Consider the following 23,418-nt stretch of genomic DNA (forward strand, 5'->3'; position numbering starts at 1 on the left):
CTTTTAGGCTAATGCCAGATGAGGTGTAGGGCAGATATTTTCCGCCTTACGCCTCCTACTTGTGCCTGCGCCCGAATGAATGGAATACGCTCGGGTGCAGACACATGTAGCGGATATACGCATAAAAACGCAAATTTTTGGCAAGCGCTTTTCTGCTTGCCAAAAATATCCGCCCTATGCCTTGTCTGGCATTAGCTTTAAGCCAGAGCTAAATTAGATACACCTGTGACATAATCCCTTTCCTATAGACTTAATGGCACCTACAAGCAATATTAGGCTACAATATGTATTTTTGTAAAATGCCATTTTTAACTTTTGATGGCTGGGTTTTCACTTTAGAACCTGCCACTCATAAGGCTTTAATGCCCTAGTTGGCCTTCAAAAAACTAACTTAACAACTCTGGCTGAAGATCTGCATGTGTTATATGGAATAATTTAAAATAAAAAAAATCCAAAGACACTAACCCTTCCTTTAAGGCAGCGGTTCTCAACCTGTGGGTCGGGACCCCTTTGGGGGTCGAACAACCCTTTCACAGGGGTCGCCTAAGACCATCGGAAATATGTGTTTTCCGATGGTCTTAGGAATAATTTTATAGTTGGGGGTCACCACAACATGAGGAACTGTATTAAAGGGTCCCAACATTAGGTAAGGTTGAGAACCACTGCTTTAGGGGGTAAGTGCAGTTCTTTTTTTATTGGGTACCTTACAGTTTTCTAGTACTTGTTAAGCCATCTCCATTCTTGCACTACTACACAGCCTCCTTTTCTAGTTCCTGTTACTCACTATTGTAGAATACTATTTTTCTTTTAGAACCAGAATTTATTTAGCATGACCAAACACTTGCAGCAGGGATCCCCATCCTTTTCACCCATGAGCCACACTTAGATGTATAAAGTGTTGGTGAGCCACACAAACATGAAAAAAGCTCTTTGATGATGCCAAATAAGGATGGTTATTGGTTATTTGGTAGCCCCTTGTGGACTGCTCGCCTGCAGGATGCCCTGCTTAGAGCAAAACTGTGTCTCTGTGCTTCCAAAACTTGTCTCCAAGTCAGAAATTTAAAAATGCCCACCTACTTTGAGGCCACTGGGAGCAACATGTTGCTCCAGAGCCACTGGTTGGGGACCACTGACTTAGTGTTTTAGTGGTCACCATTGGATCTCTATATCTTTAGCATTCCACCTCCCAGTGATGCTATGTCACTTCCACCCTCTCAGTAGCATTTATGTTACATCTCCTAGTGAACCTACTTCACTTGTGTCCTCTTAAAATTTGTTTGGCAGTTCTTATGGCAACTTTTAATATGTATGCAAAACAAAGGGAAAAAATTGCCGGTACTTGGCCTATACTATGCTAGAAACAATAGAAAAAGGCATTTTTTGTATGCAAAAAAGGAGAATTATAAATATTTGGCCAAAATATGTATGCTTAAGTGCTATGTCATGACCCTTCATTGTATTTGAGTCCTACACTGACTATTGATATTCTAGGTCTGTAGTGCATGTAAAATAATTAGACCCCCACAAATAATTTGAGTGAGTAGTAAGACCATATTGCACTTAACCTTCAGAAGCTCTATTGAGAAAGGCAGGGAGCTTTTAAGCCTCAACTAATTAAGATACTTCTGTAAGGAATTCCATGTTGTAAAGGCTAAATGAAAGCAGTATTAGGCTACAATTTTTGGACAAAACACAAAAATATATATAATTTGACTTCTGGACTTAATAGGAATGCAAACCTATATAAGAGCCCTCTCTGGCATATATTAGACAGTACTTTGATAATTAACTCCATAGCTAACACCATAATAACAACTGACTAAATTAAAACAATTTCAACCACTGTTTTTAAGTCTAGCACGCTGTTCCTAAAAGAGAAACAATAGAATAATTTGCCTCCAAATAACAGCTTTTTTCAAGGATTCAGAAGAACCTTATGCAAGAAGCTTTCTGAAAATGCTGTTTTGTATCTACGTGTTAATACAATAGACCCAGCATGTTCTAAAGGCTGTGCAGGAAAATCATAGACTCACAGCAAGAAAATTATAGCGTTTGCTTTACTGTTACACCTAAATATGAAGTAATTTCACATTTACTCATATTTCACATTACCAGCCAATAAATACAGCTACCTGTCTAGTGGTTCTCCTGCCTTGTTAATGGAGCACTGAATGTGCAGATAAGAATAGCCTTTTGAATTACTTCACAGAGGAAGCATTTAAAAACTAACAGAATTTGTTATTTCTGTATCGTTTTTTTTGTATCCATGTACTAAATGTCCATTAATGCACATCTAAAAAAAAAAGCGATGCTATGCAGTATTAGATAGTCACCAGTTGTAATAAATAATTTTAAAGAGATAGCAAGCATAAACTTGTAATTTCATCTTCACTTTTAAAAGTAATAAACAGTTTCTAGAAAGTATGATGGCCATATTAGAAAATACTTTGGGGCAGGTAGATTTTTAGAAGACAGATAGAAGGTGGTTGAGTTAATAGCAAATACCACATATATGGATGGCCAAAAAAAACATGGACCTAGCTTTAAAGGAAAGATTTTTGCACGAACTGCACTGGTCCTTGAAAATAAAAAAATATGTGGTTCCATCAAAATTAGGTAATATGGCTGCCCGGCTCTGTGCAGGGGACACTTTTAAAGGAAGAATTAGCACGTAGCAAGTTTACTGATAAACATACCTTGGTCCTGTGTAGTTCAGGCCTGAAGGAAAATCTAATGTCTCTGTTTTCTTTAATATATTCCAGTCAATAATAGAGATTTTAAATAGCTTTGGTGTTTTTAAATACAGAGCAGAGGTACTAAAGTTGCTCAAGGCCATGCTGTATGATGTTCCCTGTTCCTGCTAGACTCTAGATATATAGTTCCAAGGTTTTCTTCCAAAAGAGTGTTGCCTCAATATCAATACTAAGAGATGGGGACCCCTACCACTTTCTATAGAAAGGGGCAAAATTAAAATCAATTTAAAACTTGGCTGGCCAGCCTACCATCTTTCACAACCATATATAATCACATTAATATATTATCTTACTTTAGACCATAAGTACACTGTATTGTAGGAGGTAAAATGTAAAAATCCAAAAAATCCCAACAATTCTTTAAATCTTTATAATGGAAAGAGGTGTTGTATTTTCTATGCAGGTTCCACTTTAATTATCCTGGTGGGATTATAGTGGGAGATAAAAGTTCTTAATTTACAAAGGTAATTCCTTTTATGTATTCAAGCGAAATTGTTATAGACTGATCATCCGTGTTGTTGTATATAGCGCAAAATTACCACAGTCTCTAGTGGCCAATATAGTTGCACAAGTTAATACATTCACTGATATTACTTAAGCGATCATTTCCACCATCGCAAAGCAAAACTAATTCCAACCTACACCAGTGACTGATGTGGGGCGTCCCTCAGTTGTTATATCCGTGTATATCCACCACTGTTCCTTGCAGATAACTTCTAATTAGGAGATCTTCTTGGCTATCTTGCATGCTTTAGATCTTCCCACAGATCTTCAATAATGTTTAAGTCAGCGGACTGTAAGGGCAATTCCAAAACCTTCAGCTTGGTTTTCATCAAGTATCTCATGATGGAGCCTATATTTATGATCATTGTCTTTTGTAGGAGCTGTCCCCTTTTCAACTTCTGTCTGTTTCGCACTGGCATCTATTCACTGATTAGTGAAATATGTTCTCTGTCTACATGTACAATGTTTCCTGTGCTGCTAGCTGCCACGTAATCCCAAATCCAGCCCCCTCTCCTGTCCTAAAAGGTCATTCTTACATAAGCCAATATGAATGTGTGCTTTTGCAAATACAGTCCTACCAGTTTCTGTAAAAAAAATTCTCATTTGCGCACAGCGGGGGAGTCAGAGTGGTGCTGGGAAAAAAATTTGCAAAAAGGGCCTAAGGGGGGCACTGAAATTGTTTGCTATATATTTTGCGGCTTTAAATAGGGTAATGTAGATATTTAAATTGATTCTGGCACAGCCAGTGCATGGGTGCAAGTATCTAATGTTGGGAGTATCAGAGCAGTGTTGCTTGTTTAGTAGTTGAAAGAAGAAGCATCGAACATTCTGACTTTATGGCCCTCAGTAACACTGTCTGGGTTATTCATTTTTCTATTTTCTCTGATGATGGAAAGAAAGCATTCAGTCAGTTGGGAGAAAAAGGTTTCTGCCATTGTGCAGCTGAAAATCAATATAGCAAAGTTTGCAGCTCATAAAGACAAATAAATGATTGCACCTAACAGTAAGTATCCAGGCCAATAGCTGTAGAATTCATATGCATATAGGTACCTTCTGCAGCATCAGTGCAGAGTGGAAAGTTCAGCCTGTAGCCCCAGCCCCTCCCTGATACACACAGGAACACATGAAGCACTTAAGTTGCTTAGCAACATTACAGAGAAAATAAATAGCTTTTCAGAAGACCTGAAAAACAATAGGAGTCTACATATTTTTTTTTCTTTGCTGGTTTTCAGTCAATCACAATAAAATCAATTTCATGGCTCTATTGTTCAGGTTTTATTAAAGATCTGAAGACCAAGCAATACAAATGTTAGCAGCAGATTTCTGTTCCAGATTGCGTATACTATTATACTATTCTTCCATGGCAGTGGAATAACGAAAATGTTGTCATTTCTTTAAATCAGCCTACACCCCTCTAGCAGGTGCAGGGCTTAATCTCTTAGCATCATAGTCTTTTTTAGCTTTTGTGCGTTCAAGATATTGTCCATGATACCTATAAATTGGGAATACATACCCTAATCTCCAAAAAATAAAATGCAGCCAAAGAGGTGTCCATCCAAAATGGTTGACCTGTGAGAAACCCCAAAATATCACTCACATGCCACTGCTTTCTGTCCCAGGCTGCTCCATGCCAGTGCACCTGTAAAAACCATATGTGGTAATGCCAAAATGCTATTCAGAGAAATGCAGGTTTTCTGCATTTTGACTATTTCTTAAATCTGCTCCCATCTTTCACAAGACCTGGACCTCATGCACTTTAACATTTGGCTTCCTATTGCAGTCATAACTCTATTCTGTATTCTTTAGAAAGAGTTTCAAATTACCAGCCAAAAGTGCTTTTTTTTTAAAAAAAAAAAAAAAGAGAGAGCTACCCAATGATAGCAACCTGTCTTGCTAGTACCTACTATTAATGTATTTTATTCATAGATGTGAGTTGTACACAAGTATTCACTATTATTAGGGAAAAGAACATCTAACTATCCGTAGCCTTTATTCTGAAGTCTGAGGTTGCACTACTACTTTATATTCATACAGGTTTCCAAGTGAACATGTTGTGCATTGCAAAATATATATTCAACTGAGTTCTTTAATGGGATTATTTAAAAACATGTTAATTCTGTGGATTTTGAAGGTCCCTTATAGCAAAACTGCCTGGTTTTGCATAATATGGTAATTCCCACAGATACTGCCTTATCTAATGACATAATGAAAGAAAAAAATGCTTTTGGTTGCCATGGGTTACTGCCCTCTTGCAAATGTGCTTAGTGTTTTTAAATGAGCCTCTGTGACTGCTGTGTGTAATCTGGTCCACAGATCTTCATTTTTTCTTATCAGGTTAATATTGCTGATCTACAGCATGTAAACTCTTTAATACTATCCTGTGCATGATGTGAATATCTTGTCTGTGGATAGATTGTGTTGACACAGTCATACATCTGTGCTTTAAAGTAAAAGTATTTTAAAAAGCTTTAAAGAGATACTGACACCAGAAGTTAAACCTGTTGTTTTTTATAAGTACACTTATTCATATAGGTTGTGGTATGTATGTTAATTAATAACGAAGTACACATCTTTATTTTTATTAAACTTTTTTTTTACATCTATCATAACATTGTCTTTGCATGACCTTCATTTTTGCCATAAAAGTATTTGCCCAATGCTTTTATATTACCTGTCTGATCCGCTGTGTTCCCCTATAAGGGGGCTGCCATATTTGTCCAGCAGGAGGCCGTTAGCATTAGAAGCTATAACTGACAGGCTGAGAAGGGACAGTCAGGTTGGCAAAGCAGTCAGGTTTAGGAACTTCAAGTAACAATTATTTACAAAAGCAAATCTCTCAGCGAAAATCAATCTACATGACCTATAGGCAACTTTTTATGTACATTCATATTTTGAGGAGTCGTTTTTTTAGTGTCAGTATCACTTTAAAGGAGAAGAAAAGTTATTTTGGCATTTTACTGCCAATAGATTCACCACATTAGTGCCACCTAGAACAATATATTTATTCTGCATAAAGCATTGCCATAACGGAGTAAAGAGCCCTAAAAGCTTTTGTTTGCTTCAGATCACACATTCCTAAGGGAGGGGGGAGGGAGTCCTTACCATTCTTATGGGAGAGGGGAGCAGGAGAGATCTGCACGTAGTCTGGCCAGGAAAATTAGTCAGACACCCTAACAATGTTTACAAAAAAGGAGACAAGAAACCCTGTGTTTCATTTGATAGAGGACTGTAGAGTGCAGCATTTCTGTGAGTGCTTATGGCTGTATTTACATAGACCTGTCTGATAAAGCTTACTTAGTTTTTAACCTTTCCTTCTCCTTTTAAAGGAGAAGGAAAGGCTAATAAAGAGTTAATCTCAAGCTGCAGGCATACCAGTTTTCTCAATAGTGTCTTTAAGTCTCCCCATATTTCTCCCGTTCAGATGATCAGAAGCCAGACAGGAAGAAAAAACGCTGAGCTGTGTAAAGAAAGTTCCCATAATGCCTCACTCCTGCACAGACACCCAGACCAAGTGAACATGCTCAGTTAGTTAGATTATGAGTCAGCTTCCTGCTGATTGACTCAGATCCACATTCCCAAGGGGGGGAGTGAGTTCTTAGCATTCTTGAGGGAGGGGGGAGCAGGAGAGACCAGGAAGCAAAGAGCTGCATGTCTCTGGCAGAGGAAAACCGACACAAGAAATCTTTTGACAGAGAAGTCAGTGCAGGGTTTCTGTGAGTGCTTATGGCTGTATTTACATAGACCTTTCTGATAAAGTTTATGTCACGGTCGGCACCCTAAACCAGAACAGGTGCCAAGTTCCCTTGTCTCGGCTCGGCTTCACCAGTATTGTGACCGCCTTTGGCTTCAGGAGGAGCCCTCAGCTACTCAGATGCCACCTGGACTTAATGAGGGGAACAAGGCAGGAGTTCTGGCAAGCAAAGGGGCACGACTGTAGATAAAGTCAGTTAGGCCGAAGATCACGGTACAAATAGGGTTAAACAAGGTCGTCGTCAGGCAGGCTGAGTCGGGGCAGGCAGAAATCAAGGATAGTCAGACAGGCAAGGGTCAAACCGGATATCAAAACAGCAGGATGAGACGAAATCGGAGTCAAAGTACAAGCCAAGGTCAGATATGGATAATCAGAATAGTCAGGAGCAAGCCGGGTCAAAAACACAGGAAGGCAACAAGCAGGATACAGGAACGAAGTGCACAAGGCTCAGAAAAGCACCAGGATCAAATCCTATCACGGGCAATGAGTCTAATGCAAATGGCCCTTTAAATATTTTGAATTTCGCGCCTTTGCGCGCCGACGTCATGACGTCAGCGCGCATGCGCCTTTAAAATGCGGAAGTGCGCACGCGCACCTAGGAGAGAGCCGGCACAGGGAGCAGACGGCGCGGCGGGCGTCCCCGCCGATGGCAGCGCGGCGGGTGTCCCCGCCTATGGCAGCGCGGCGGGCGTCCCCGCCGTGCCGGTAAGGCACCTTTCCTTACAGCTTACTTAGTTTTTACCTTTCTTTCTCCTTTAAAGCTAATAGTATCAAAACATATTGTGCCTTTATCAGATATTTATGAAATAGATTCACATGTAAATAAAATCTTAGGGAAAGAATGGTATCTTCTGGCACTCCAGTTTTTGTAGAAATACAACATCCATAAACCTTCCACTGTAGTAAGGAGTTGGACATTGCCCATGAATTGTATTTCAGTCTATGAAAACTCCTACTAATGCTTTTTATTTGTATACATTGATCAATATGAGCCTTCCTTGAAATTCTTAGTGTTTCAACATTTTCCTTCAACTTTTCAAATCAAAACAATCTTAAAAAACAGCGAAGCATATCTTCATAATACACATAAGGTTAAGAGCAATACTCAATGCCATTTTTCTTATTTTGTTGATTCATGATGTAGCCTAACCCCATCAACTTGTGCCTCATACACCTTTCTCCTTTTAGACTGTAAACTGCAATGTATAAAGCACTCTTTACTACCTCTGTCTGTCAGTATTTGTATATAATGTGTACATTTGATGCATGTACGGTACCACAGTCAATGGCATTTTATAAACACCTATTCAAAATAATAAGTCAGTGGCAGTGCCTTCTTACACTCAAACAGAAAGCTTGCCTAGTCTGTTCTATATGTTATTCGCTTATGATTGGTACAGTTCTGTGAAAACCTAGATTTAAAGGTTTCTTATAACTGCAGTGTGCAGATACAACTTGTATATGACAGCCTATTTTGACTCTTATGTGACTCATATTTGTCCAAGTTAGATTTAAGTGTTGCTGCCTCACTGATAATGAACCTCCACCTACACAAATATAGTCATGAAAATTAATTGGAAATCAGCAAGCATACTGTTCTGAAATTATGAGAAATGGAGATAGAAAAAGATAAAGTATGAAGAAGATAAGTAGTAGAACTAGAAGAAGATAAAGTATGCAAGTTTACACCTATAACTCATGCCTACAATGTGCTCTAAGATAGTAAAATAGTTTTAACCCCTTATTTTATGTAGAGGTTTGAGAACCTTCTGTAGGTTCCTATTGTTATTGCTGTACCATGGGCTAATTAACCTTTGGCTCTGTGACAAATTTTTGCTGTTGGTTAACTAAGAATACTCTAAGAAGTCTGAAAGTTGTATTTGAGAAATGAACAGAGAGCCACATTAGCTGTCTATATTTGTAGTCTGGTTATTCTTCATGATCTAATGGTATTACACCTGAAAATGTTGGTCATGTCATCTGGAGATGTCACACAGGAAAATAAAAGTATATAGGTTCAAATCTCCAGACTGAAAAGTTTCTGAAAATCCCCTTACCATACATTGTAAGAAATTTTGATATTTGGAATGCCTGCTGGTTTCTAAAGCACAAAAATATTGGCATGTATTACTCACTGTATTGGTATGTATTACTCACTGTATTTTTTGCTTGATAAACCCTGGTGCTCCTGTTGTGTTTTAACTTGCTTATCAAATCATATTGCCGTGGCAGTGCTGATTATTTTGGCTTATAAAACAATAAAGCAATATACAGTTATTAAATATGATAGATGTTATCTTGTATGCTTTACTATATTTAATATACAGTGGATATAAAAAGTCTACACACCCCTGATAAAATGTCAGGTTCCTGTGCTGTACAAAAATGAGACAAAGACAAATCATTTCAGAACTTTTTCCACCTTTAATATGACCTATAAACTGAACCACTCAATTGAAAAACAAACTGAAATCTTTTAGGTGGAGGGAAGAAAACCAAAAAAAATAAATAAAATGATGTGGTTGCATAAGTGTGCACAACCTTAAACTAATACTTTGTTGAAGCACCTTTGATTTTATTACAGTACTCAGTCTTTTTGGGTATGAGTCTATCAGCATGGCACATTTTGACTTTGCAAGATTTGCCCATTCTTCTTTGCAGAAACACTCCAAATCTGTCAGATTGCGAGGGCATCTCCTGTGCACAGCCCTCTTCAGATCACCCCACAGATTTTCAATCGGATTCAGGTCTGGGCTCTGGCTGGGCCATTCCAAAACTTTAATCTTTTTCCAGTGAAGCCATTCCTTTGTTGATTTGGATGTATGCTTTGGGTCATTGTCATGCTGAAAGATGAAGTTCAGCTTTCTAGCAGAAGCCTGAAGGTTTTGTGCCAGTATTGACTGGTATTTGTAACTGTTCATAATTCCCTCTATCTTAACTAAGGCCCCAGTTCCAGCTGAAGAAAAACAGCCCCAAAGCATGATGCTGCCACCACCATGCTTCACTGTGGGTATGGTGTTGTTTTGGTGATGTGCAGTATTGTTTTTGCGCCAAACATATTTTTTGGAATTATGGCCAAAAAGTTCAACCTTGGTTTCATCAGAACATAACACCTTTTCCCACATGTTTTTTTTGAGACTTCAGATGTGTTTTTGCAAAATGTAACCTGGCTTGGATGTTTTTCTTTGTAAGAAAGGGCTTTCATCTTGCCACTCTACCCCATAGCCCAGACATATGAAGAATACGGGAGATTGTTGTCACATGTACCACACAGCCAGATATTCCTGCAGCTCCTTTAATGTTGCTGTAGGCCTCTTGGTAGCCTCCCTGACCAGTTTTCTTCTCGTCTTTTCATCAATTTTGGAGGGACGTCCAGTTCTTGGTAATGTCACTGTTGTGGCATATTTTCTCCACTTGATGATGACTGTCTTCACTGTGTTCCATGGTATATCTAATGCCTTGAAAATTCTTTTGTGCCTTTCTCCTGTCTGATATCTTTTAACAATGAGATCCCTCTGATGCTTTGGAAGCTCTCTGTGGACCATGACTTTTGCTGCGGGATGCGGCTAAAAAAATGTCAGGAAAGACCAAGTAGAGCACTTTAAATGATGGCAGGTGTATGCTGACTCCTATTTAACATGATTTTGAATGTGATTGCTTAACTCTGAACACAGTTACATCCCCAGTTAGAAGAGGGTGCGCACACTTATGCAACCACATTATTTTAGTTTTTTTGGTTTTCTTCCCTCCACCTAAAAGATTTCAGTTTGTGTTACAATTGAGTGGTACAGTTTATAGGTCACATTAAAGGTGGAAAAAGTTCTGAAATGATTTATCTTTGTCTCATTTTTATACAGCACAGGAACCTGACATTTTACCAGGGGTGTGTAGACTTTTTACATCTACTGTATATATTTTTTAATAGCAGGTGGGACATTACACGGAGAAGTAGTTCACTATTTTTTTCCCTATATTTCTGCAGGAAACAAATACATTCAATGTGAAACTGAATATTTACGCCAGCAATGAACCTTCTAGTAATGCCTTTCCGGTGCCCTATGACTTACCCCCAGAACATTATGGTGCCAAAGGTAAAGTAACACTGTGATTCTTACACCATTGTTTAGGGACTTGTTGGTATGTGTATGCTAGAATTGCTGACTCTCAGGGTGAAAGATGTGGAATAACAAAAAAAAAACAAACAAACAGCTGAAGAAGGGGCAGAATGAAAAAAATTATCCAAATATTTCATGCTTCCTTGGGGCTAAATTTGTAATTGCCCACAAAATGTTGATTAGTGATGTAGGACCAATAAAGAGTACATTTTACCTAGGTATTTGCAGTAGATAAAATTCCTCAGAATTTCAAATATGCATCTCTGTACAAGGTGACTACCCAAAAGAACTTTCCTGCCCCAGAAACATGGCAAGAAAAATCAAAACTGATAAAACTTTAATTACATTCCCTGTGCCTCTACTCTCTGATACCTATAAATACATACATTAAACAAACATTTTGTTTTCCTTTGCATTAATGTAAGGAGTGTTGTAAGTTAATGGAGTTCAGCCAAATGTTAAAGGTGCAAGAGTAATACCAGTCCTGCACCTTGACCAATACCTTCAATATTAATTAATGTAATTTAAAAGTTACTTGTATTGTTAACTTCCCTTTTTAATTCAATAAGCATTGTGATTCTGAAATCGGAGTCACATAACAGGTAATATAAAGTGTTAACCACCTATAAATAAAATTTTCGTTTTTTTCGCAACACTTATTCAGAGTGAATAATAACTATTTTTGTACATCAACAAACATAGCACTGCATATCATTAGGTTTTAACATTCAAATTATTTCCTATAAATATGAAATAATGATATTCCATATGATATGTAATGATCATTCCTTACCTAGATAATATTTACATCAATAGTTACAGATTATAGTTACTGTATTACGTGATTTGCCTGAGTAAATCCATTGTTAACAAGGGCACACTTAGCAATAATAAATACTATAAAGAATGTTGTTACAATGGCTGTCAGTGAAGAATTGTCATCTTTACCTGTACAAGTGCAAACAATGCAGCAGCTTCTGCCTATAAGAATTACAAGCTCTTTCATTAAAGGTATTTAGTTGTTCAAGTAATGGTAATTCATGCATATTTATTACTAATTATATATATGTTTTGACCTGCACGTTACATTATTCATAAACAAGAGTAGAAGCTATAAAGCTTGTTTAGTAAAAAAATGGCCTTTATTTGCATTTCTTATTGCAATCTGTTACCTTTCACATATTCTCAAAACACAGTGCCATCTAATCACAGGACTTTCTAGTTCAAATAGGTAAAAGGGAATTTCCCAACATGTCAAGAAGTTGGCACAGATCTAGAACTAGTCATGCTGGATAAGAGTGTGAGTTGCTGATGGCATCCAGGCAGTTAACTAGAAGCTTCCCTGCTGAAAGCAGAATAATTTGTGAACGTGGGAGGAAAAATCATAATGCAAATTGTGTAAAACAAGGTCTTTATCATTACTGGATTCACAAGAGTCTGACAGGCTTTCAGCACCCTTAAATAGCCACAAAATGTTTAGCAGTGACAGCAAAACTGCCTTAAAATGTTCACAATTATCTGATCATGGTATACATAGCCTATGCTGTAAAATATATACAAGTCTATTTTTAAATACACTATTACTAGGTGCAAAATTTTTGTCTTGCTTTATTAAGCAGAATGCAGGATATATGTATAAAAACTGGAAAATGTAAGAACTTGATGTATGTTTATATTATGTTCCGTTTCCTGCCAGTTAGGGTGACCGCATTTTGGTTCCTTGTTTCCTGTTGTGGAAGCAGCCCTCAGTGTTATAAAACACAGGGAAATTGCTGTTTCCCTTTCAAGATTAGAAGCATAGAACATTCATTACAGATGCCATGGTCTGTCAAGTATATCAAGGTGACACTACAGTAACTTTTAAGTATATGTTGTGCTTTTTTGTGTTGCTTCATTAATGCAGTGTTTTAGTTTTAAGTCTTTAAGGTAAGGTATATTTTATAGAGTGTATGTAGAATGTTCATATGTTTATGAAATGGTTATAGCAATCTGAACTTTAGTTTTTGTTTACACTGACCCCACTAGCCAAAAAAAACTTTCTCTGTGAATCTACAGTTTTTTTTGGTTCAGTTTTATTGGTACTTTTTATTACTTTTACTTTTTATTAACTTTTATATTCAGGCTTTTTCCTATTTATATGTCATTCTGTTATTCTAACCACTACTTGGTTGCTAGGGTAAATTGGATCCTAGCAACCAGAAAGCTGCTAAAATTCCAAACTGTTCCAAGCTGCTTACCAAAAACTGCAAAAATGAAAAGGAATTGCAAACAGAATATCACAGTTTACATCATACTAAAAGTTAATTTACTGATGAACTACCATTTAACCCTCTGTGTGCCAGACAATTTTCTGCTACCCATCTGCAACCCACATGAAGTAATCAAAAAAAACGAATTTATGTCAATGGTATCAGAATTCTGTATGTATTCTGAATACTGTATCCTATACTGGTCTGCCAGTTCCATAGATTATTTTATCTACAGCAGTGCTGTCCAACTTCTACGGTGCCGAGGGCCGGAATTTCTCTAGCATACATGGTGGAGGGCCGCTAATGGAAGCCAGTTTTGACCACTCCCCTTTTTGAAACCACACCCACTTCAAACCACACCTATTTTATCACAATGGTGGTAACACAGCAAAATCCCAAATGCTTGGTCCTTACTGTGGGGATATCAACCATCATTCATATGTGAAAAAATTATGTCATATTAAGATATACCCTTATATTCCATATGCCTCCTCCTCCCCTGTGGATAGCAGAGCAACCCCCAGCACATAATTACACACCTTAGGGACCATTTAATGGCTATTTGCAACTGCTAACAAACTCCCACAACAAACCCTCTGCCAGGTTCACCTCCCACAAGCAGCATAGGGCAAGCAGAGTATGGCACACACAGGAAGCACTCTGCCTGTCCTAAGCTGTCTGTGCGTGCCATACTCTGCCTGTCCTACCCTGCCTGTGTGTGCCATACTCTGCCTGCCCTACCCTGACTGTGTGTGCCATACTCTGCCTGCCCTACCCTTCCTGTGTGTGCCATACTCTGCCTGCCCTACCCTTCCTGTGTGTGCCATACCCTCCCTGACCTATGCTGCCTGTGTGTGCCATACTCTACCTGCCCTATGCTGGCTGTATGTGCCATACTCTGCCTACAGTACCTATGTCTGAGGAGTGAAGAAGTAAACAATGGGAGTGATTACAGTCTGAGCCTGAGGTGTGAACACTGCAGGGGGTGAACAATGCAGGTATTAAAAGGTGTGAACAACACAGGGGATTACATGTTTAAACAATACAGAGGGATTACAGCCTGAATCTGAGGTGAGAACCATGCAGGGGGCCAGTTAATCTCAGTACTGATACCATTTAATGCTTACTCAAAGGTAAGCCATCAAAGCAGACAGACAGGTGGGGGGCCACACAGAGGGGGGTCGCGGGCCGCATGCGGCCCGCGGGCCGCCAGTTGGACAGCACTGATCTACAGCATGTACATTGTTAATCCTCTGCAATGGTTTTGTTGGTTGAAGTAATTGCTGACTTCATCCATATAGATGCATTTTGCCCTTTACAGTCAAAGAGAGAAGAACAGCTCAGAAAAGAAAAGGTTGTGGAACTTCATGCTAGACTAGGGACTAGCTAAAAGAGATGCAGCCTAGCTGCTTGTGATTTAAAATAAAATAAGACTGAATGCAGGAAGAAAGTTATGTTCTGGCCACTATTTAGAGTACAGAAACAAAAAGTTTACTTATTCTGTAAAGAGAGCCACCATACAAAGCTGCTTTTGTTATAATTAAAGAATGTATTTCTAATCTAAGCAACTGTTCTAGCAGAATAAATTAATAGAACACATAGGGATAATACAAATGAATAAAAACATCTTGGGCATCTTGGTGCAGGAGTGAGGGAATTTTCTATAGGCTTCTGATCATCTGAACGGGAGAAATATGGGGAGACTTAAGGGCACCAGAACAACTGAAGATATGCCTGCAGCTTGAGATTAACTCATTATTAGCCTTTCCTTCTCCTTTAAAGACATAAGAGGACAGAGGTCCTTGAACTGTAGAGGTTACAATTAAAGAAATGCAGCGAATGTACAGTCAGACAAATAGTGCTTTTATTGCATTTATACATTAAATTAATTTATACAGTGTATATTGGAAATCATTATTACTTTTTAGAGCTTTCAGCACACATGCCTTTTTCACCTGTTTTGAAATTTACAGTTGCATATATTTCAAGATACCCCCTCACAATGAATTTGTAGTGCAATGCAGAGCTGTTTGCTAGCATGATCAAGGTGCGTGTGGCCAATAGAAGGTTACCCCCTGCTCTTTTTTTTTTTAAATTTTCTAATTAATAAAGGCTAATAAAAGGGCTAGAATTTGCTACTACTGTTTACAAATGTACACATATATTTTTGCAAGAAATACTTGACTAACACGTCCCACTGTGGTCATAACCCTGAAGAAGTGTATATTATGCATTTGTTTCAGTTGCAGGTTAAATTGATTTTTCTTGTATGTATTGACTTGCACTGTACTACTCACATTTCATTAACACATTTTATGTTTTGTTTTTTTTAATATTTAGCAGGAAGTATCTTCCATTCTTTCCATATACAAAACATTGTTAAAAAAGTGGAATTTTTTGTCATTCTGTCAAAAGGTTGCCTGAATCCAAACTTGTATAAAATTTATAATCTGGAATGTACAGTCTGAAAAGTAGTTTTGACTGTAGGAAAAACACCTTTATGACTGGAGAAGATTTTGAAATCATCTAAGGAATATGTATGTTGAATGTTATTTCTTATAGGATAATGGAGGTTTTAAGACACTATATGGATAAAAGTATTTAGACACCTGCCAATACAACTTCTCAAACCAAGGAAATTTAAATTAAGTTGGTCCTACCTTTGCTGCTAGTCTTTACTTCTAGGAGGGCCTTCCACTAAACTTTGGAACATTGGTTGTGTTTGCTTCTATTTATTGACAAGAGCATTGATATGTTTTACCCTAAATTCAAATAAATCCATTCTGTATGGACCTTCCCTTGTGCACTGGGGAATTTTTATGCTGAAACAGGAACGACCCTCCCCACACTGTTGCCACAATGAAGGAAGTGTCAGAATATCGAAATTTGTCATTGTATACTGTTTCTTTCAGTGTAACTATGGTTTTTAGCCTGGAAGATAGCTCCCACACCATTATTCTATTCCACCAAACATTACATGTGAAATGCCATTACATTTCCACTTTTCCAGTACCCAGTGGCAGTGACTCTTATACCAATCCAGCCAACTGTTGGCATTGCACATGTGATGTTTGATTGTTTGCCTTACCAATAAAAACTGAATGATACCTATATTCTTGCTACTTCCAGAGACAGGTTCTCGGAAGTGAGAGTTCTAACTAAAGACCTGTTATTTTAGATTGAGTGTCAGGATACTTTGCCTAAAAATGCATCAGATACTTTTTTTTGTAAGTTTTTCTTTATTGGTTTTTACAACATTACACAAAAATAAAATTTGAAATAGAAAAGAAAGCAAGAAAAGGTAGATGAAGATGGTGGTGGGCACCCATAACTACTCTGTTACAATTTATGCAGTTTAGACACGGTTATATTGTTAAAGTTTCTTATACCTTAAGCTAATCATTTTGGCCTGCTGGGTTATGCAGTCGTGGGTCTGCCAACCAGCGGCTCCAGACTTTCCCGAACTTGGCTGGACATCCACGGGCGAGGTAGGTGAGTTTTTGCCGTTGCAGTATATCATCCACTAACTTGGTCCAGAATCTAAGTGTGGGTGGCTCATTGGCCTTCCAGGTAAGTAGTATGGCTTTTCTAGTGTAGAGCAAAAGTTGTTGCAAACATAGTCTGTCGCCAGGGGGTATGGTGAGGCCTTCAATGTGGCCCAATAGACAGAATGTGGCTGTCCAGATATTTGGAAGTCCCAGTGTAGAGCTAAGATAGGTAAGTATCTCGGTCCAGAAATGTTGGATTTTGGGGCAGTCCCAGAACACATGTAAATAGTTACCCTGAGCTAAATTGCATTTCACACACACATCTGGGTAGCCCTGGTACATTTGCGCCAGCCTGTGGGATGTTAAATACACTCTGTTCAGAAATTTAACATGGATATAACGGTCCCATGTGGCTATATTAATTTCGGGAATTTGCTCAAGTATGTCTTCCCAGATTTCGTTATCTAGCTGGGGGAGGTCCTGGGCCCATTTTAATTTGGTTTGGAGAGGTCAGGTCTATGTAGATAGCGTTCAAGGGAACTCTCCGTTATGATAGGAGGTTCCCTAGGAAATTGGACCTGATATGCATGTTTCAGTTGGAGGTACCTAAATAGCATGTAACTTTGCAAACCAAATTCCTGCTTTAATTTAGCAAATTGCTTGAGTGCTCTTTGTTCAACCACATCGCTTAAGCGTTTTACCCCTGCCGCGGCCCAGAGGTTGGCATCTGGGAAGGTCTTGAATTGTGCTAGGGAGTTATTGCCCCATAGTGTTGTCCATTTAGACCAACTACCTGCTTTTTGGTGAAATAGTCCTACCGTGCTGGCGAAGACCTAAGTAACTGTCTTCATAGGGGGAGTTAAGGGGTAGGTTGGTGGCAGCCCTCTATATAGTTGATTCGCCAGTGCCTCGAATGAGGAGATTAGCGCGACTTCTAGTACTGTGGCTTGGTTGTTGGGGTCCGGGTTGAGCCACCACCATGCATATACCAGTTATGCATCAAATACTTTAGACTATAGTGTAAACATCAAGAAGTATTTTCATATTTTCTGCATACATATACGATAATTAGGCATCTGTGGCACATTCAGTTGTGGCAATGTGGCAATGCTTCAGTTGTAGATTTGTGGTAGCAAAGATATAAATGCTCAGGTAGAAATTAGAGACAGGCAATACAGTTCATACACAGTGAACAGAAATCATATGTCAGCTAGCAGGTATGTTCTATTAAAGCATTTAAAATACTAAGTGGTTTGCAGGATAGGGCAGTTATTGGTGCAGGGTAGAATAGCTTTTTTACTTAAAAAATTTTAGTGTTACATTTCCTTTAAAGGGGTGATTCACCTTTAAAATAACTTTAATTAAGATGTAGACATTTATATTCTCAGATTTGTTTTTCTTTTGTTTTTGTTTATTATTTATTTAGCTATTTGTCCAGCAGCTCTCCAGTGCCAAATGTCATCACCTACCTGGGTTCTAGGGTGCCATTGCCTTAGGAATCAGGCAGTGGTTTGAATGAGAGACTGTAGGATGAATAGGAGGGGGCCTCAATAGAACAAATTACAAAAAAACAAAACCAGTAATTTTTTGGCAGTCTGGTTTAGTGACACCCCCCCCCCCCCCATCTGACAGCCAAAAAAGAGGTAGAAAAGGAAAACATATTATTCAAAAGATACAGATCAAAAAAATGAAGAACAGTAGAAAAGTTGCTGTAGAATAGGCCATTCTATAACATTCTAAAGTTAACTAAAATAGCCACCTCTTTAATGATGCTATCATATTCACTTGGTCCCTAATAAGCCCAAATGAAAAGGTGTCAAAGGTAATGACAAACACAGATTTCTATTTCAGTGTATTTCCTCTGGCAGAGATTTGCTGGTCACTGCCTGTGCTTCCTATCTTTGACTTAAATGCCAGTTGCCTATCACCATGACAAGTTGTTTTTTTTTCTTCCACAAAATAAGGGTGGCCATTCAAGTCACTGGCAGGCAGCATGTTCCCTACCATATACTCCGTGTGCCATGATCTTTAGCTTCTGTACAATAAAACTATTTTATTTATTTTTTCCTACTATAAAGGGAAAATGCTCATACTGAAAAACATATTTTCCCAGCATTGCTTTACCTGTGATACTCTTTCTAAAAGCTTTTGTGATAAAATTGAGAATTAAAAAGAAGCCTTTTCAAAAGGTAATCTCTTTATGCCATTGTGTCCCTTTTTGCAGAGTCTTTTGTGTGCCTTATCTACTTTCTGTAAATGCTATCAATATTTTCATATACTGTTACAGGACAGATTATCTTGAATGTTTAGGACATGGGATTTTTTGGACAAAAGATCTTTCCCTAATATGGAGAACCATAATCAATATTTATTAAACATGCGTTAAATAAACAGTAGTTTAGATTGTTTTGCCATAACCATGGATTGAGTTTTGAGAAGCCACAAATACACTGAAATTGTAGAGTTCATTGTCTTCAATATCCTGTATATTGCATTGTATCATATATGGTTTTTGAAAATGTGCTTCCTATCTTTGTTTGATTAACTGTTGTTTACATCCTTGGTTTGAACAACTGCATGTACCTTATCAATCCAGCGACTCTAACTTATTAAAATTGCACTGTGATATTTGCCTAATAACTGCCATTCCTCTTATAGTCCTAGATGTTATCCTTCTGACTACAAATGAGGTCCCTTTTTACAAGAATTTCCCTGTACCTAGTTCTAAGAAATACTGTTCAAATGACAACAGCTGTGCTTTGCAAGGAATATTTGATATACAAGGATTAGGTTTCTTTGTCTCAGAAAGCCCTATAAAATGACTAAAGAGCTTCTGAAAAGTCCTGTCTTTACATTCTCATCAAACCTCAACTACGACATGTTCAGTCAAAGCCTTCCTATTGCTTACTATGCTACACTTGCATTTTATATTTATCTTTACGTGACTTCTTGCAGTTGTCAGTGGCATTACTTAGGTATCTCACAAAATGTGACTACCCTTAAAAAAGCAAAAATGGAAGAAAGCAAAGTGCAATATATATGAAAATGCAACTAAAAAAAATCCTGTGTTTACAAAATAAAAGTTACAGGCTGCAAAAGACTACAAATGCCACCCTTTTCTTGCCCCAGCAGTGCCAATGAGGGTTACCCTTTTGATCAGTCACTGATAATGTTTTCATTGAAATAAGCATCCAACACATGTACCAGTCAATCTTTAATAATCCCCCTTCCAATATAGGACATTTTATGATTTGAAAAATTATTTCTAAGCTGTTGGTTTTATAATAGACATATTTTTTAAATTTCTCTAACAAATCTTTAATAATCTACTGATTAGTATTAGATACCACATATGCTTGCTCTATTACATTAGATTGGCACTCCTAATGTTCTGTTCCTTGACAATTCTAATCACTGGAGCACAGAATTATGATCCATTATGTCAGTGGTATTTTCATTTTGACAGAGTCAAAGAGGAATGACAGGGAGGTTTGAGAAATATGAAATAGGCTGCAGTTGGCATACAGAGTCTGATTCAGGATTTTATGTTGTATTCAGATGGCTACTTTTTTGTTGAGCCAAATGTTTTTGTTTTGTTTTTTTAAATAACAGAAATAATACAAAAGCCCAAAACTGAATGTAATTTTATTGCAATGTTTGGAATGTGTGAGGCTATCAGGCTATAAGGATTAATTATATCTTAGTAGGGATCAAGTACAAAGTACTGTTTTATTATTACAGAGAAAAATAAAATAATTTTTAAAAATGTAAATTATTTTCTTATAATAGAGTCTGTGGGAGATGGCCTTCCTGTAATTCAAACTTTCCTGAATAATGGGTTTCAAGATATCTGATCCTAGACCTGTACTGTATTAGGGAAACCTGTCAGTAGGATAGTAATAGAATGGTTCAGACTTTTCTTATTAATCAAAAGCCAAGGTTACCTAGTGACCTTGAATCCTTCATGTCAGGGCAATAAGACCATTTTAGTTTTAATTATTTGTGGTAAATTATACCTCCAATATATGTAGGTGGCAGAGAATGATGCAATATGGGATTTAGTGGATAATAAAAGTACAGAGAGAGAGAGCCCCTTTCAAGTCTGTATTGCCCAATATGTATACACTATACTTCAATACAGGTATTGGACCTGTTATCCAGAATGTTCGGGACCAAGGGTATTCCGGATAAGGGGCCTTTCTGTAATTTGGATCTCCATATCTTAAGTCTACTAAAGAGTCAATAAAACAGTAATTAAACCCTATGAGATTGTTTTGCATCCAATAAGGAATAATTATATCTTAGTTGGGATCAAGTACAGGTACTGTTTTATTATTACATAGAAAAAGGAAATCAGTTTTAAAATTCTGAATTATTTCATTAAAATGGAGTCTATGGGAGACAGGCTTTCCGTAATTCGGAGTTTTCTGGATAACGGGTTTCCGGATAAGGGATCCCATACCTGTATTACATAAATAAAGTATAGTACACTGTAGTTTGTGCAAATGCAATTACATTAAAAAATGTCCGTGAACCCAGCATCACTTAAAGTAATACTGTCATGGGGAAAAAAACATTTCCAAAACATTTTATTAAAAACACATAATTTAATAGAGCTTCTCCAGCAAAAATTTCACATGGGGATAGCCATATTCTTCATTTCCCAGGATGCCACAGCCATGTGACCTGTGCTTTGGTTAAAGAGACAGTATTCCCCCTTTTCAGTGCATAGGACTTTTGCTGAACACACATTTTACCTATTGTTATTATTAAAAAATATCTATGGTTCCTGTTATCTCTGACTCTAAAAAAGAATAAAAAGGCATTTCACTTCCTCATCTCAAACTGTCCTGTTTATAAAGGAAGGGGGAGTAAATTCAGTGAAAATAGGCAATTCTTCTTATATTATAATGGCAAAAAATAGAAAAATATTGATTTTTTTTAAATTCAAACAGTAGAATATAATTTCAATCAAGTCCTATTTATTGGTATAATAAAAGTGCCCCCACCAGTTACCCATAGCAACCAGATGTTTGCTTTCAAATAGGTGATCTGAAAATGTTATGGCTTATTAGATCTGCATACGACTTCTATTACACAAACCTACATTTCTGTTAGTGCCCCATGTCAGAGTCTACCTTCCAGTTCTCAGTTTGTACATGTAAAACACAGTAATAAAGATTTTTTTTTTATGGATTAACGTATCTGTTCCTTAAAACAGAGTAGTAAAGCATTTTTTAAAAGGCATGCATAAGGGTAAACATACTGGCTATAGAAGCTGGCATGTTTTAATTGTATTTCTATAAGGAACCTTGAGCTGAGTTTTTAAATATATGGATCGATTATTTAATTTATTGATTACATTTTTATGTTGGCGTTATAAAACTTGGTTGCCAGTATAAATAAATGCAAACCAGCAGATTTCCAGAGCATAATGAATAGCAACCCCTTAGCATCCTGTCAGCCAGCAAATCTCTGTTACAAAAATGTAGGAATCTAGACCTGTCACATTTACAGCAGATAAAATTCATCATGCCTAACAACACATGACAATTGACAAATGGAAAGTGTTCATTTACTGTATATATGTATATCCTTATTTATAAAGCACTACTAGCGCTGTACAGTAGAATAGATTAATACAAACAGGGGATTATTAACCCTTTAAGTGCCAAGGGACGTAGATTCTACGTCCTAGGTACCAAGGGACCAAAGTGCCATGGGACGTAGAATCTACGTCCAATGGCACTGTCGGGTTTACAAGCGCTGCGCTCGCTTTTAAAGCAGCGCAGCGCAGCGCTTGTAAACCCCTCAGATCCCCCTAGGCAACGAGCAATGAAGAACATACTCACCGATCCGGGTCCCCCAGCCGCACCGATCGCGTCGCCAGCCAATGACAGCAGTGGACACGCGTTGATGACGTGTCCACTGCTGTCCCTTTAAATAGCGCCGCCTACTGTCGGCTCCTCACTCCTGCTGCGCACTTCGGACAAGATGGAGCTCCCCTGCTGCCTTCCTGCTGGATTGATCGCCCCTGATCGTCTGCCTGCCTTGGGTAAGCTGAACTACAACTCTCTACCACTGTTTATTTTGCTTATTTCTATCTCAACTGTCTAAAAAAATTTTTTTTTTTTTTTTTTGCATTTTTTCTTCTATCTTTGTCATTATTACACTTTTGTACACATACACACTTATTTACAACTTTCCCAAGCACACACAGACACTTACACACACACTTACACTTACACTTTTTTTTTTTTTTTTTTTTTTTTCTTTCTTTCTTTTCTTTTCTTTCTTTCTTTGCTTTCTTTGGCAGTCTTTTTTTTTACTAAAACTTTATTTCTGATCTTGCTCTATAATTATCTGATTTATTTGGTTGCATTTTAGTGTTTTTTTGGCATTTTCATAATTGATTTCTGTTTTTGAATTATTCTATTGCACTGTAACTTTTTTTATTGCTATTTGGTGCTGAATTTGCAGTGACGTTGGTGGATCCAGGGCTCTGACCACCGATTTCATTGCAATTATTGTTCTTCTGTTGGTTTAGGTGGTTTTATT

The 23,418-nt window shown here is 37.6% G+C and overlaps 1 protein-coding gene across 3 annotated transcripts in view; it reads left to right on the forward strand.

The window, feature by feature from the left end:
* Positions 1 to 23,418, forward strand: part of tdp1 (tyrosyl-DNA phosphodiesterase 1) — a 64,976-nt gene that overhangs the window by 35,773 nt on the left and 5,785 nt on the right. For all 3 annotated transcript variants that reach the window (XM_031890526.1, XM_031890524.1, NM_001045777.1), the window contains 1 exon segment: positions 10,991 to 11,099. In XM_031890526.1, the coding sequence (XP_031746386.1) occupies positions 10,991 to 11,099 (109 nt within the window).

Source organism: Xenopus tropicalis, chromosome 8, assembly GCF_000004195.4.
Source record: "Xenopus tropicalis strain Nigerian chromosome 8, UCB_Xtro_10.0, whole genome shotgun sequence".
NCBI classification, from domain to species: domain Eukaryota; kingdom Metazoa; phylum Chordata; class Amphibia; order Anura; family Pipidae; genus Xenopus; species Xenopus tropicalis.